Source organism: Lepidochelys olivacea (genome assembly GCF_965140295.1).
Source record: "Lepidochelys olivacea isolate rLepOli2 genome assembly, chromosome: 3".
In the NCBI taxonomy this organism is placed as follows: Eukaryota; Metazoa; Chordata; order Testudines; family Cheloniidae; genus Lepidochelys; species Lepidochelys olivacea.
Genome location: NC_140413.1, coordinates 83,022,453 through 83,039,779, shown reverse-complemented (window position 1 = coordinate 83,039,779; position 17,327 = coordinate 83,022,453). Strand labels below are relative to the sequence as shown.

Here is a 17,327-nt window from a genome sequence, read left to right as displayed (position 1 = left end):
TACTGAAACCACTCCAGATTTTAATAGCCACTACAAGTCAGTTCTGCGACACAGTGGGGCTAAGGGAGCCTCCCTGTCTGCCCTGGCTCCATGCAGCTCCCAGAAGCAACTGGCATGTCCCTCTGGCTCCTAGGTGCAGAGGCGGCCAAGGGGTCTCTGCACACTTCCCCCACCCTGAGCACCGACTCCGCAGCTCCCATTGGCTGGGATCCACAGCCAATGGGAGCTGTGGGGGTGGTGCCTGCAGGCAGGGGCAGCGCATAGAGCTGCCTGGCCTCCCCTGAGCCTAGGAGCCGGACAGCTCGCCATTTCCAGGAGTCACGCGAGGTAAGCACCACCTGGAGCCTGCACCTCTCACCCCCTCCCACACTCCAACTTCCTGCCCCAGCCAGGTGAAAGTGAGCGAGGGTGGGGGAGAGCGAGATGGAGGGAGGGGGAATGGAGCGAGTGGGGAGCGGGGCCTCGGGGAAGTGCAGGGCCTCGGGGCAGGGGCATGGCAGGGGAGAGACAAGGGTGTTTGGGTTTGTGCAATTAGACAGCTGGCAACCCTAACTGAGAGAAGGAGCACAGAACTCCAGCATGAGGGACACTATAAGTTTTGTAGCATCAACCCACACTACCATGGATAAAGTAACAATTTCACTTTCTGCCTTACCACATTCTGCAAACCCCAAACCAGCTCCAGCTTAAGACTTTCCAACGCTTATCTTCCTCCTCCCCACCACCATTGATTTTAATGGTTTAAAAATCACCAGTGGCTCTGAGCAAACTTTCTCAATTCTAATTTTAACACCCAAAGGTTCTCTAAGTGTTGAACTAAGCATAATGCTGCTAGAGAATGGACCAGAATGAATCACCTGACCTGCCTAGCTCCCTGCAGGCCTGACCTGTGCATTGACTTAAATCAGGAAACCATGTTTTATAACCTGATATCACAGCAAATTTAAAACTGGTGAAGTAAATGCTTTTTAAAACAATGAACAATTAGCCTGTGGAGCTCATTGCCACAAGATCTTATCAGGTCCAAGAGCTTAGCATGCTTCAGAAATGGATTGAACAATTAGGCCCTGATTCAGCAAAGCTCTTAACCAATTCTTAACTTTTAGCACATGTTTAACCCCCCTCTTCCTCCATCGACTTAAGTGGCATTGATCATCTTACTTGTTTATAAAACACCAGGTACCCCTCTAGTCCTATATATGGATCATTATTTATCGTAATGAATAATGACACAACTAACATCACAGTAGCCCATTTAATCAACGAGCTATGTGAGGCACTGTACAAAATGCTAATATACAATATTTCATGCCCACACGCGGGCATCCTGCTGCCCCAGGAACCTGGCCAAAAAAAAGTAGGCAGTAGTAACTCTGCAATCATCTCATAAATATTTCAGCTCCTTTGAATGTGCTAGTCAGTCCCATGGTTTTGATTTTGCACCAAGGGCCACTAAGTATACCAAATGCAGGGGCTTTTGCTTTGTGTCTTCACAGTAAGGCTGAATGAAAAGTAATCGCAGTAGTATTATTGTTCTATAGTACCACAAATGAGCTTGTATCTTTCCAGCTAGCAAGGAGATGAAGTCCCTGCCTTAAAGAGCTCACAATCTAATCAGACAACGGAGGGGGCTGGGGTACAAGAAAGAGCACAGTGATGAAGTTTAGATTTGATTTTATTAGGTATATATTGTATCAAGCATTCTGGAGCAAGACTAGGTTTTAGAAACCTCATAGAATCATAGAATATCAGGGTTGGAAGGGACCCCAAAAGGTCATCTAGTCCAACCCCCTGCTCAAAGCAGGACCAATTCCCAGTTAAATCATCCCAGCCAGGGCTTTGTCAAGCCTGACCTTAAAAACCTCTAAGGAAGGAGATTCTACCACCTCCCTAGGTAACGCATTCCAGTGTTTCACCACCCTCTTAGTGAAAAAGTTTTTCCTACTATCCAATCTAAACCTCCCCCACTGCAACTTGAGACCATTACTCCTCGTTCTGTCATCTGCTACCATTGAGAACAGTCTAGAGCCATCCTCTTTGGAACCCCCTTTCAGGTAGTTGAAAGCAGCTATCAAATCCCCCCTCATTCTTCTCTTCTGCAGGCTAAACAATCCCAGCTCCCTCAGCCTCTCCTCATAACTCATGTGTTCCAGTCCCCTAATCATTTTTGTTGCCCTTCGCTGGACTCTCTCCAATTTATCCACATCCTTCTTGAAGTGTGGGGCCCAAAACTGGACACAGTACTCCAGATGAGGCCTCACCAATGTCGAATAGAGGGGAACGATCACGTCCCTCGATCTGCTCGCTATGCCCCTACTTATACATCCCAAAATGCCATTGGCCTTCTTGGCAACAAGGGCACACTGCTGACTCATATCCAGCTTCTCGTCCACTGTCACCCCTAGGTCCTTTTCCGCAGAACTGCAGAAACTTCATGAAGAAGTGTGTTTTAAGGAGGGGTGATTGGCTGTATGGCAGGCTGGGTCAGGTAGATAGTTCCAACAGAAATTGCTCCAACTGCAACAGGAAGTTGTTGTTTTTTTTATTTAGAACAAAAGTATTTGCTTCTAGGGGAGGTGGTGTGGCCTAGTGGATAAATCCCTGGCCTGGGATTCAGGAGACATGGGTTCAGCTGGCCCATAGTCACCCAGCTCTGCTGCTGGGTGACTGTGGGCCAGTTGCTTCCCTTTTCTGTGCCTTGGTTTTCTCAGCTGTAACAACAGCCATCCTAGGGCTGACTGCTGGTCCATCTAGCCCAGTAAATTGTTGTCTGACAGTGGCCAATGCCAGGTGCTTCAGAGGGAATGCACAGAACAGGGCAATTATCAAGTGATCCACTCCTTGTAATCCAGTCCCAGCTGCTAGCAGTCAGAGGGACACCCAGAGCATGGGGTTGCATCCCTGGCCATCTTGGCTAATAGCCATTGATGCAACTATCCTCCATGAAGTGATCTAATTCTTTTTTGAACCCAGCTATACTTTTGGCTTTCACAACATCCCTGGCAATGAGTTCCACAGGATGGTTGTATGCTGTGTGAGGAAGTAATGAGAATAATATAGATCTCTTCTGTAAAGTGCTTTGAGACCTACTGACGAAAAGCGCACTAGAAGAGCTAGATGGTGGTATTATTACACAACTGAGCTCAAGAGATGCTGAAGCAATAATTGGAATGAGTCTGTATTTGGGGCATGATCCAAAGTCCATGAAATACAATGGAAAGACTCTTATTGAGTTCCGTAGATTTCGGATCAGACTCCTGATCCAGCTGTTTTTACCACCGTGATGAAACAAAGTGGTGGCTGTTTTAAGCATTTGCAACCATTGGCAGATACCTGTCTTACCAATAAATTGTTGGACAAGACAAGTCTTTATCAAGGAGTGTCTGTCTCTCCACAAGATCTTGGTCATGGTTTGGGGTTGCAGCTAATGGTGCTGACTTCCGTAGAGCCTAAAGGACGCTTTGCACACCTTCGCTGGTTTGGGTGAAGGTTCGTAGGCAGCGACATCCCTTATAATGAGTATGGACGTTAAAGCTGTTTAATTTTCCCCAAACCATTGTTCTCTAGCATTCTGTAGTCTGTCCATTAAAAACAAAGAAAAATCAGTTGTAAGAAGAAGATCTTGAACTGGCAGATGTAGAATGTGGAATTCAGCGTTTCGTGTGCTGGAGAATAGCCAATATTCAGTCATGTGCTCTTGAAGCTTATCACTATACCAAAAGACAAAATGAGGGTGATGCTTTCAGGGCCCATATATCATCGTGCCAGTACTCTTTAATTACAAGGTAACCAGCCATCATTTGATTGGATCGACATCGGCAGGGTAATTGCACCGTATTATTACACGGTAAATACTCACAGAGCTTATGGGTATGTCTACCCAGCAAAACCCCCCTCTCCCCTTGCCAGTCTTCAGAGCCCAGGCTCCAGTCCAAGCCTGACCATCTACACTGCTACATTTAGCCCTGTAGTGTGAGACCCGTGAGCCAGAGTCAGTTGATCTGGGTTCTGAGACTCACTGCGGCAGTACTTGTTTTGCTGTGTAGACGAACTCTTTGTCTCAAAATCGTACCACAAGTTAGCAGGATTACTAAGTGTAACTACATAGCAACTGACATTTACTAGATAGAAAAACATGATACTAACCCGTAAACCATGTTAAGAGTCAAATCCCATTTTCATTCGCCCCACTTGAGTCATTGAGTTTTGCACCCGATTTACACTTGTGTAACTGAGAGCAAAACTTGGCCCTAATTTACTATGTAGAAAAAAGAGCCCGATTCTCTGCTGCTTTGAGCCTCGGCTAGTTATTTAAACCTGAGTAGAATGTGTGTAAAATGCCCCATTGCAATGTGTTTGATTTTATACCCACTTTGCTCAAGTGTAAATAAGTACACAATGGGGGTATAATACTGTATCCTGCTACTTAAAGTGTTACTGCTCATTGCAAATCAATGTCAGTTACTTTTAGTCCATTATCTTTCAAAGAGTGAAAGGAGTCTCTTGGCTGGAAGTAAAATGATGCAAGAGCAAATTGCTAATAAGTGGGAGTTCAGTGGAAGTGAAATGTGAGGGATAAAAATAAGATGCACTGTATATATTTTCATTACCCAAATTGGTTATGTCTTGCAGCTGAAGTCGCGTGTCCTGATGACTCCTTTAGCAATCTCTCCTCCAAGAAGCACACCAGAACCTGATATTAGTTCAATCCCTCAGGATGCAGCTACAATACCCAATTCAGCTGCCCCACAAGCTCTCACTGGTATGTTGAATCAAATGCCGCATTGCGAAGCAGTGGGAAGGTACAGTGGCTTGATCGTCAGATATCTGTGCTTTCTAAAACAAACTTAATCCCTGAAACATGCAGACTGAAGGATCTAGTACGTTTGCCAACTAAACTGATTGCTAAACACACAGAGCAGAGATGGAGCATGTTGCCTTGTGAGCTGTAGCTTTTTATAAGACTGTGTATTCGGGAGTGCTGGAACAATTTGTGCAGTGGGGGTGCTGAGAGCCACTGAGACAAACTGTAAACACTGTGTTTGACGAAAACCACTTCAAGCCGGGGGGAGGCACCCCTAGTTCCAGCACCTACGTGTACATTTTGACTGAGTAGTTTGAGGGTTGGTTAAGGGAGTCAGTGGGCCTGATTCTCCTTTGCACTGCACTTTGTATAGTCATTTCCACCTGTGCAAAGTTCAGGTAAAACAATATCATTCTGATTTTGTAGCATTTTATACACCCTTTGAATAGGTGTGAATACCTATACAAGGTACAGAGAAGTGGAGACTCAGGCCCATGTATAGAAGTCCTGCTTCTGTGTTTTTAATCCAGGTTTGGAACAGATCTCAAATCTATTCTCCATGAATAAATATATCAGCCTCTCCCGTGCACTTGCATTTCTAATATCAAAGTTGCACTGGCATTGATGAAGCAATAACCGGAATCAATGGTGTAGTGTGAACTTAATTTTGGGAAAAGAAGAAACTTACATTTATTGGAGAGGGAGGAATGTGATCTAAGGACTCTGGGTGAGATTCTCAGCTGGTGTAAATCAGCATTGGTCCATCAAAGTCACTTACGCGGACTTATACCAGCTGAGGGTCTGGCCCTTTCTATCTGACAAGGTTTAATGATTTATGGAAAATAAGGGCCTGATTCTCTTCCCACTGACGTTCGAGTTATCAGAAGTAACCATTTAAGTCACATAAGTGAGAGGAGAATCAGCCCATAATTTGGAGGAGGGTGGATTTATCCTGAGACTTCCATACAGAAACAGGTTTGATAATGCTAGATATAAACAAAACCAAAAATCCTCCTTAGCTCAGGCATGCAAAGAAAAAATCTCCCTTCTTCTTTGGTAGCATTCTAATAAGAATATAATATTTTGCACTTATTTAATTCCTTACATTCTGGATCACAAAGTGCTTTACATATATTAAAAAACAGAGCTTCACAATACCCTGGTGAGATAGATATTGCTATTCCTAATTTACAGGAGGCTAAGGTGAGGCCCAACGGGTGAAGTGACTTCTTCAAGTCTGTGGCATTGCTGGGAACAGAGTTCATGAAACTTGAGCTCCTAAATCATTTAGGCCCTTTTGAAAAATTCCCTCTAAGTCTCTTGAATGTTAGGAGACTAAATGTTATCCAGGAGACGCCTCCTTCCACCAGATCCTTCTTATTCATTCTTATGACCAAGAATTGGGTGCTGCAAATGACCAAATCTAGTTTTAGGCAAATGAAACAGATCCCAGAGTCAAATTCAGAAACACAAACACAGATAGAAATCGAGTCTTGATATTCTGTTCTATCAGAGGTTCCCCAATGGTGGATGAACGTTTTGTGGGGGGTACGGCGGGGCCTGGGCCAGCCCCCATGGAGGGTGGAGAGGGAGTGCCACCCAGTCCTGCTCTTCTGCTAGCTCTGCTCTGGATCCACCCGCAGCTGCGGCCCCAGCTCCTGGCCCTGCCCCAGCCTCAGCCCTCGACCATGGCCCAGCCACAGCTCCACACCTGGCCACGGCCCCGCTGCTGGCCCCACCCCCAGCCTCGGCCCCTGGCCACGGACCCCTTATCCCTCTCTGTGGGCCCCCCTCCTCCCAGGAGCCACAGCCCTGCTCCCAGCCCCAGCTCTAGAGGGGGCATGCACAGGGGTAAAGTGGGGCGCGACCCTGAAAAGTTTGGGGACCACTGTATTATATCTTATGTTGTATTTGATTAGTAAATCTATAGTCTAAGAGCTCTCCATAGCTCATACACCCTGCTTATATTTTTAACTATATTGCATCTTTCTATGTACAGCACTGTGAAGATATAAAGCGCTATGTAGTGTTAAGTATTATTGCTATTATATTCATATTTGCCCAGGATTTATTGCTGGAGTCCTTCCTGTTGTTCAGTACGAGTGGCTATATCATAACCGTTAGAGTACACTGTGACATTAGCACTAGATTTTCATTAGGGTGATGCAAACTGTACATTCCTTCCAACATTACACAGCTGTCACCATGTCCTCCGCTATGTTTGATATTTGTTGTCACAGACCCGATTTCTGTCAGAGGATGATGTTATATTGCCTGGAAGATCAGAACTCCAGCACACTCAGTCAGCTATTACAATATATCTTACTTTAGACTTACCCAGGCCTGGTCTTACTCACCACGGGCTCATCGATAGTCACCCGGAAACTGAGATAACCTTCCGCATGCTTAAACAAGGCTCCTGCTAGCCAGGTGCTAACAAGGATTACCTTGGTACATCTGGGGCCCCTAACTACATTATAAACCATTTTACAAAACGGTGCTGCAGGACGCTTCAACGTGTAGCTGCCTACACACAGGTTTAGTCCCAGCAGCGCCCTCTGTTGGGGAGCTACCCATCCTATTACTGGTTTCAGAGTAACAGCCGTGTTAGTCTGTATTCGCAAAAAGAAAAGGAGGACTTGTGGCACCTTAGAGACTAACCAATTTATTTGAGCATGAGCTTTCGTGAGCTACAGCTCACTTCATCGGATGCATCTGATGAAGTGAGCTGTAGCGCACGAAAGCTCATGCTCAAATAAATTGGTTAGTCTCTAAGGTGCCACAAGTACTCCTTCTCTTCATCCTATTACTGTTATCCTTATTCTCTACTTCTCTATTCAAAAGGTTTACAATATAGGGGCAAAGTTTCGCCCTCGCTTCTCTGAAGGCTTGGGATGGGGGCAGCTGAGTGTGTGGAGTGAACTATTCTGCCTTTGCAGGGTATGATGGCTCCTGAGGAATTTGGAGGCAGCCCAGTCCGCAGGTCTCTTCACTTCTGCTTCGGAAAGGCTCAACACGTAAATCTCCCAGACAGTGCCTGTTGCAGGATAGCAATTTGTGTGCACAGTCCTGGGGCCTAGTTGGCCCCGCACTCTGCCCAGAAATCGCCCCTAGCGACCACCTTTCTGAGGCTTGCATGCAGGACCCCTGAGGTGTACAGATCACATTTCTAGCTTGCCCTCACCCTCTTTCCCATACACAGCCCCACTGCAGATCTTAAAATGGTGCAGAGGGCCTTCCTGTGGGGCTTCTAAACTCCAGGCTTAATTTCACTCCAAGTGAGAAACTTTTCAGAGTGTCGTTGGTCATATGACACAATCAGGTAGAAGCAGAAGGAGTCTGAGCTCAGGAGTCTGTGACAGTCCCTGTGAGCTGGCACAGAGACAGAACTTGGCACAGCATGATAGTTTTAGTATCATACATGACTCAGCCATTTTTTCAGGAACTTCCTTAATTGCAGGTGACTTGTCATCACTTATCCAAATATATACAGGGCCAATTTCTGCTTGCTTTACTCATCCAATGGGAGTAAAACCAGCAGCATTTAGTCATTTGTGTCACTGCGCATCATGATATTTCACACTGGAAAGGGCTCTTAATTAAATATCATGAAATATACAAAACCAGAAAACAGGGTTGGTTGTGATGTTAATATCTTTTAACAACTGTGTTGGGATTTTGTGTCTACAGTGTGCATTTACGTCAACAAACAGGCAAACATGGGGCCATACCTCGACAGGAAAAAAGTGCAACAGCTTCCAGATCACTTTGGGCCTGAAAGACCTTCCATGGTCCTCCAGCAAGCAGTGCAGGCATGCATTGACTGCGCACATCAGCAAAAGACTGTCTTCTCGCTTGTCAAGCAGGGCTATGGAGGCGAGATGGTGTCAGGTAAAACATTTTAAAAAGGCTTTGCAATAAATCTGAAAGTGCTATAAAATCATAACCTTTCTTTTAAATCTCAAGGTCATATCAGCGTTATTCAGATCATTGGGCCAGCCTCATTTCCATCCATAGACGTTAGGAGTAACTCTACTGAAGTCAATGGAATTGTACAGACTTGAGATTAGAATTAGGCCCCAGGCATACAGTATATTGGCACAAGAGACTACAGGATCTGTTTTTGGAATGCTGTGAAGTGATGGTCTCAAGTTGCAGTGGGGGAGGTTTAGGTTTTTAGGAAAAACTTTTTCACTAGGAGGGTGGTGAAGCACTGGAACGGGTTACCTAGGGAGGTGGTGGCATCTCCTTCCTTTGTGGTTTTTAAGGTCAGGCTTGACAAAGCCCTGGCTGGGATAATTTAGTTGGGGATTGGTCCTGCTTTGAGCAGGGGGTTGGACTAGATGACCTCCTGAGGTCCCTTCCAACCCTGATATTCTATGATTACACAGCCTAGTTCTTGATATTGACAGAACACATCATGTGTTTGAAAATGTCACTTGTTTGGCCCAACAAAGCAGCCAGTAAAAATCAAATATCAAAAGCACTTCAATTTCCTATCTCATTTTAAATTAGTTTCCTTTTGTCTTCTCACTTTTTTCTTGGCTCAAGAGGTTTTTTTTAATTAAACGGTGGGAAAAGAAGCAGTGCAGGGGAAACAAAAGGATTGGACTAACATGGGCTGTGTATTAAATTTAATTTTACAGTGACACACAGCATTATCCATTTGCTTAAGCTATATGCGTTATGGGTGGGTCAAATACTACTCCTAGGTAAAACACCCATTGACTTCAATGGTACAAGATTGCCCTCTGTGTACAATCGATGGGCCAGATCTGCTCTCAGCCACACCCATGGAACCCCAGTGAAGAATAGAGAATAGAATTTGGGCCCATGTCTGGGGCAGCTAAGAGTGGAGATCACTGTGAACTGAAGGCTTAGCATGAATATTTTTTATATAGCAGGAGGTTTGGGTTGCAGCTTTGGAACAACGGAATAAAATAAAAATAATAATTTTCAAATGAGCTCCTGAAGATAGAGAGCTGCAAGCAAGCAGTAAGGTTGAAATCACTCAGGATCCAGTCCAACCTGTATAGCAAGGACCACCCCAGCTTTGCCCTATCACTGAGACTCTCCCTCCGCTTTGTGACCTGGAGCTCTGTCCTGATGGGCAGCACTTAATGATTCCTCTCTACTCCTTTTGTTTCCCTTGGGCACTCTAACTCCAGCTACAGCTTTCTTGAGAGACACCAGATACACTCAGAAAATTATTCTAACTCCTTCCTGAAAACATGCAAATCAGCAGTGAGCCGTGCAGTGTAGTGTGAGGTTTCTACTGTTCATTTATTCTTCTCTCCTTGCGTGAGCACGATTCTCATTAACATTACTGAGGGGAATCGCCCCGTGGGCCAGGACTGCAAAATTCATTGGACTCAGGTCTTCTGATTAGAATCAAACTCAAGTACCAAAGCTGAAAACCTTATTCCGATTTTTTTTCTCTTCCTTCCCTCCCAGCAGCAACAGACAAGGGACAGGAGTGACCATCAGGACTGACCATCAGCTGTTTCTACTCTTAAAAAATGATATTGGTTCAGAACCTCAGCTGATATAAATTGACACAACTCCATTGAAGTTCATGGAGCTATGTTGATTTACATCAGCAGAGGATCTGGCCCATAATCTCCCACTCCCAGTAAGAAGCACCGAGGAACATGAGTCCTTCCAGCGTGAAGCAGAGTGGGAACCTTCACCCTTTGTTTGGAGTCATCTCAGCAGATGAACTTCCTGGATCTAGGAGACTTAAAGCCCTTATCCAGGAAGTAGCTCCTCATTCGCTCACCACCCAATTGCCTCCTTCTGGCAGGCAGTTGAGTGAGGCTTCCAACACAATTTCAGGCTGTAGACTTCACCTCCTTCCAGCCTAACTCCTTTACATAAATATTTTCTTCAAATGCTTCCCAGTCACACACCCCACTTTCCACTACTTGAGCCACAAAGTTTGTCTTCAGATCTGATCTTCATCAAAGTCCTGGCAGGACTAGTGTTTGAGGTTAGATCGTTACAGAGGTCAGGGTCAGCTGCAAAATGTGGATCTGGATCTAGGGTTGTGGTTCAGATCCCTCTCTATGGAAAATATTCTATGCAACCAAAACAAACATTGCCTGGAACCATTTTCATATGCCATTAAAAAGACCTCTCAAACTGTTTTGCTCCCATGCATCGCTGAGTGTACTGAATTGTCCTCACTTGCTTTTCAGTTTCTGCTTCGTTTGATGGGAAGCAGCACCTCCTGAGCCTGCCAGTAGTGAACAGCATTGGCTATGTCCTGCGCTTCCTCAAGAAGCTCTGCCGCAGCCTACTGTGTGACAATCTCTTCAGTAATCAGCCTTTCCCACAGTATAGCAGCACCTCTGGAAACCCAGCGCAGTATGAGAATGGAAGACTGGAGTCAGGTGGGTTTTGATTCCACTACTGTTAAAGATGTGAGGAGGACCAGTGAAAATGAGGCTGTCCTCCTGGAGCCCTGGGTTTGCTAATGGACTTCTGGTTCTCGTCTAGAAGCCATTTCTCCAGCAAAGGAAGCAGCTCGCTATACAGCAAAGCTTCAGATAGTCAGACCACTAGCTCATTTCTAGTATACCCAGTGCTCTCATGACACCTGTGGGAAACTCCCAGCTGATAATGGCTTGGTTGATGGGCAGTAGGGACTACAGTAATCTATTTTATGTGTTCACTTTTCACCTCAGTGACCTGACACTAGCTACCATGTGCTTGCTATCCCCGTTCAACCTCAGACTCCCTGCCCTCTGATTGTTATACCTGTCTGTTGCTTCTTGTCTTCATTTAAAGGTTAAACTCTTTGATGGTCTCTTATTATGTGTTTGTGCATTATCAATCCTGACTTGGGCCCCTGGGTGTTACCGCAATGCAAATAAGAAATAACAACCATAATTAATAATGTACACTCTGGAATATTATGTTTCAGCGATTAGCTATGTGAGTGTTTCTTCTTAAAACTACTTTGTTTTGCAACTGATTCTTGAAAGTATGTGGCCTACCCAGGACTACATGCAAGGCAGCAATATGTTTTGTGGGGCCGTGCAAAGGATCTATACTTCAGACTTGTCTAGACCAGTATTTTTTAAACCCATAATACCCAGTGAGTGCAGCTTCACAGATGGAAGCAAGGGTGAAGGCTGCAGTGTAGACAGGGCTTAGATGTAGCGTAACTGCTCCAGAGTGTCACCTGTTGGGAGTTACAGGTCCAGAAATCCCAGCGTCCTCACAGCCGATGCGTGGTATTCTGACCCTGTTGAAGTCAATGGGAATTTTTCCATGAATTTACATAAGACCAGGATTTCACTCAGTATGTCCATAGACTTGTGCTTAGAGAGAGTTTTTATTTTAGAATAAGGAACTTTATACCTCCTGTGGAATGAAAGGTGGGCTTTTCAGTGCTAAGCCAGAAGATAACGCGCATAGATTCCAAGCCCAGAAAGGACCATTGTGATCATCTAGTCTGACCTCCTGTAGAACACAGGCTGTAGAACTCCCCCAAACTAATCCCTACGGCAGATCTTTTATGAAAACATTCAATCTTGATTTAAAAATTGCCAGTGATGGAGAATCCACCACAGCCCTTGGTAAATTGCTCCAATAGTTAGTTACTCCTCACTCAGACCAGGAAAGAAAGCTATTCTGTATGTAGCTTGTGGCAGTTTGTAAGCAATCCAACACATTGGGCCAGGTTCCTATTAGTTACCCTACTATAACTCCAGAGTAATGCCATTACCTTAGCAGAACTATTCTGGATTTACATAGTGGTAAACTGAGATCAGAATCAGGCTCCAACTTCTCTCACTTTTAGATCTACCCAATGAATATAAATCTAGATTGGATTTGTGATTCTTTAAAAGATTTGGTTTATTATGTGCTGAGCGCAGGCAATGCGCTCAGTGCTGTACAAACAGAAAAAGGAAGGTCTCTGCACCTTACAGTCTAAAGCAGATATAGACCAAACAAACCATGCATTGAAAGCCAAAACATCAAGCAATGCACTTTTAGTGTTCTCTCTCTCTCTCTCTCACACACACACACACACACACACACACACACACACACACACACTGCTTGATGATTTAATGTTGCTAGGTCTTGCAGATGCTGTGTGTTTTAAGGGAGCTGTTATGTTTCACAGCCTACAAAGAGAGAAATTAAATAAAAACATAGGATACTCCTGCTGGAAGGTTGCAACGTAACACTACTTTATTCCTTACAATTCAGAACAGACAAGAAACCCAAAACAGAGAAATAAAACCTGCTGCTCCCTAAAACAAAAAGGCACAACTTGCTTTAAGCTGTCTCTTTTCAAACTGACTCTGATCACACCCACTATGCTACAGAGCCCCCTAGGCTGCAAGCAGGACCGAGGAACACCCCACCCCCTCTGTCTTAAAGCAATAGCTTGGAATTCTAGCACAGTCCTCAATACATCACAGATTTTGAAAATTTGAAAGATTTGAAAGAGGAGGAGTGGCTGATTGGTATCACAGGAGAGAAAGGGCATTACATTTGTAAGCAGCAGCCTTCAGGAAGATGGAAAGACCAGGCTTTGAATCTACAGTTCATCTGTATCCTTTTTCATGGCATAGATTATTTTCCTTTCCTTTTATTAACAAGAACATCATTATTGGTTTGGGAGCACATTCTCCTGTTGATGGTGTACATTTCATGGGAGTTACTTGTCTGCAATTGTGAGGAGAATGCTATATAGTGGCCACAGTTATGATCCCCAAATCACTCATTCATCTGGAAGACCCTAACCCTGTCTTCTTTACAAACCATGCTAGTGGGAGTTTGGGGTGCACAATCCATGCAGGAGCAGACTTTTCTGGAAAACTGATCCAGCTGTCATCTCACTCTGAAGCCACATGTTATGGGGGAAGAGAATTAGGAAACCAAACATTGAAAAGTTGTATTGTCCTGCTCAGAATAAGGCATTTCCAGCACCCCTAATGTATCTGTGAAGCCTGGACATTTGTATAGTAGTTGAGGGCATGCGCCTGGAGGCTTTGTGTGGAAAGTCTGTTTCTGATGGAAGGCTACAGTTCATTAGATGGGACTATTTTGTACTCTCTGCATCTCCTTTACAATGTCATTGTGTAGCCGCTATTTTGGAATACACTGTCTGCATTAGATACAGGGTTCAGTCATGGCTTTGCACAAGGCCAGAGTAAGGGGCAGCATGCTGTTACATTGCTTCAGGAGCAGCCTGGGAGGGAACCTGTGACTGAGAGAATTGTGCTCTCCCTCTGGATCCACTCCCTCTGGAGGGAGAGAGTAAACTGCAAGGTCTATACAGCGTGCCACGTGCATTCAACAGCACAGCTACGCCCTCCCCATTCCATTCCCCCTCCCACCGGCATGGGGCTGGGAACATAGTGGCTTTACAGAGCCTGCTTCCCTTTGTCTTTACCTGCACTAGCGAAGTTTCTCTCTCCTTCCCGAAGCCAGCTCTGCAAAGTCTCCTCTGATGTCCCATGTGAACCAGTACCTGTGGCCAATCTGAGCATAGGTATTAGCACCAAATTCAGACCAGCTGTAAACAGGTGCAACTCCCACAGAAGGTTCTGAGCCAAATTTAGTGGTGGTATAACTGACACATCAGACATAGTGGGTGCAGGAAACAAGTGCAAGTAGTAAAGGAATGTAAATGCATCAAGTCAGTGGGCGTGTCAAATGAGTGTCATTTACACACCAAAGGGGCGTAGCAGGAAAAGCAACATACAGAGAAGTGTAAGCTACAATGATGAGAGCTGGGTAGGTGGGAAATCAGTGGGAACTGGAGGGCTCAGCTCCTCTGAACATGAGGCCACTTTCAATCATGCGCCTAAATGTGGATTCAGGAGCCAAAGGTTAGGCATCCAGTTTGGGATGTTTGGCCTGTAATGGTAGAGAATCTCTCATTCTAAATGACTGACAAAACACCTTGACCATAATCTGCCATCACTGAAGGGTTATTTGTAGTGCCATTTTTCACCCTGAACTCGTGTTGGCCTTGGTGCTCAATTGGCAGTCAATGAAGAGTGTCACTTCAGAAGCTGGCTGCACATTCTGACTGCGGAGTAGATCATGAGGCTGTTCTGAGTGAATAGCCCCAAGAGGGGAAAGAATTTCTTTTTCATAAGGTTAACAGAAATAAAATGAGACAGAACTTACACTTATGATTAAACTGAGTGTCAATTACAGGCTGATTCTCCTGTACCTCACCTTGTGCAAATGTCATAACATGTCAAAAGGCAGCATAGAAAATCCCCTGGAAGCCACAATTCCAAGCCTCAGTTTGTTCAAAAGTATTTTCCTAACACGACTATCAACATCAGTGAATTTTGCAATGGGAATGCCGTAGTGATCTCATATCACTTCCTGTCATGATCTGTTAGACCAGGGATCGGCAACCTTTGGCATGCGGCCCATCAGGGAAATCTGCTGGCGGGCCAGGACAGTTTGTTTACCTGCAGCGTCCACAGGTTCAGCCGATGGCAGCTCCCACTGTCCGCGGTTCACTGTTCTAGGCCAGTGGGGGCTGCGGGAAGCGGTGCGGCTGAGGGATGTGCTGGCCGCCACTTCCCGCAGCCCCCATTGCCCTGGAACAGGAAACCCCAGCCAGTGGGAGCTGCGATCAGCCGAACCTGCAGACCCTGCAGGTAAACAAACCATCCTGGCCTGCCAGCGGCTTTCCCTGACGGGCCGCGTGCCAAAGGTTGTCAATCCCTGTGTAGACCATTGGGGGCAGTCATTGCTCTGTCACCGACACGATTTTTCCTTTCATTTTTAAAGTGCAGTTAATACTTATGAAAGATGCCAGGTGAACAGAACTGGGAAGCGAATGCTTATCGTTAGCTACCAAACTGGCGGGGCAGCAGCAGTGTGAGGTTCCCTACAGTGACCCATCCAATCACTTCTTCTGGCTTGGAGGCACCAATTCAAGGGGAGAGAATCTCACGTCCATGCAGTCCTTAGCCTCTCTGCTTATGCTATCACTAAGGGGGTCTGATTGTGATGCTGGTTTTTGTAATGTGGAGATCTGCCTACTGGGAACTGGACTGAGTCAGTTTCATTTCACGAGGAAGAGACACCAGGTGGTAACAAGTCTCTGTCACTATCAGCCTGGTTTGGATTAGAACAAGTGAACTAGAGGTGAAAGGTTCTATAACCAATGACTATTCCACTACCTTCATTTTTCATCTGAAGTCACATTAAGTCAGGTGCTTGCCATGCGACACGCAAATCTGACAGAGCATAGCACTATTATACATCAACCTGGCGCTATTAGTTTGGAATGGCTAATATCAGCTTCACATCAATCACTTTCAGCCTTTTAGGAGTGAGCAACTTATAAGAAACATCATCCGCTCCCCACTCCACTCCCCCACCCCGCCATGCCTACAGTATTTGCACTGCAGATGTGACGAGTGGCAATGTAGCTTTGAATCCAGTGTTATAAGAATGATTGATTATCACATGTAGTTTTGTTTCTCAAATATTTTTTTCTTAGGCATTCAGGATAATGTTTTGGTTTTTAGCCAGCCACCACCAGAGAGGGGGGTTGTTTATGTAGTGTGGCCATGGTTTCTGCCAGTGCCGGTGTTAGCCTATGGGGGCCCTAAGCCAGAATATTTTTGCCTTCCCCCCTCCCCCACATACACAACACATACTAATAATTAATAGGGGGTCCCCTTGAGCTGCTCGGGGCCCTAAGCAATTGCTTAGTCTGCTTATGCCTAGCACTGGCTCTGTTCTGACTGATGAACTATGAGCCAGATTCCACCATCCTTACTCACGTTGAATAGCAGCTTACTGTGCTACCGGTCCCATTCATTTCCTGGTACTACTCAGCCTGAGTGCGAATGGCAGAATCTATTCCAGCCATGCTACCCCCTTTGCAAATGCCATCATTGTAGATCAGGCTCTGTTCTGTGTGGGGTAAGTGGACAATGATGAGCCACTGAAGGGATTATTTTGGCACTTCATAGCATGAGGAATCCATATAGTGCCAGCATGTTATGTCATTGTTATAAGTGAAAAGATTACTTTCCTATGTATTGCAATATTGTATATATTGCAATGCAGCCCAATCCCATTCAGCCATATACTCCAGGAAATACAGTGAAAGCTTGGCACACACAGGATTTTGGTGAAACCGGGGAATCGATGCATGGTACATGTTGCTGTTCTTGTGCTTCTGTTAAGTCGACATTTTGATTGAATGAGGAGGCACATACTGTACTCTATAAATACCTCAGTGTATGTATCCTTGCTACAGTCAGTTATTATTGGTTTTGGAAACTCATTTACAAGATTATTGTCCAGGATCAGAAAATACATAAAAGCATTTAATGAGAAATTGACTTTACCCACATAAAGCCTATGAAGTGTAGGAGGGACGTTGGGTGTGATGAAGACTACCCTGTCAACCCTTAGCCAACGAATGGAGCTGAAATGCAGCTGCTACTCCAGTCTGTGAACTGGATAAGTGACCCCAGCCCCTTCATGCCACATCTACAAATAGGGTGACCAGATA

At 45.2% G+C, this 17,327-nt stretch overlaps 1 protein-coding gene across 1 annotated transcript in view; it reads left to right on the top strand.

Annotated features, from left to right (window-relative positions):
• The window catches only part of SCML4 (Scm polycomb group protein like 4), a 108,664-nt gene that overhangs the window by 60,585 nt on the left and 30,752 nt on the right, over positions 1–17,327 (top strand). Inside the window, exons 3-5 of the mRNA XM_084624966.1 lie at positions 4,633–4,762; positions 8,495–8,695; positions 11,002–11,196. Of these exons, the coding sequence (XP_084481092.1) occupies positions 4,633–4,762; positions 8,495–8,695; positions 11,002–11,196 (526 nt within the window). The remainder of the gene's footprint in view (positions 1–4,632; positions 4,763–8,494; positions 8,696–11,001; positions 11,197–17,327) is intronic.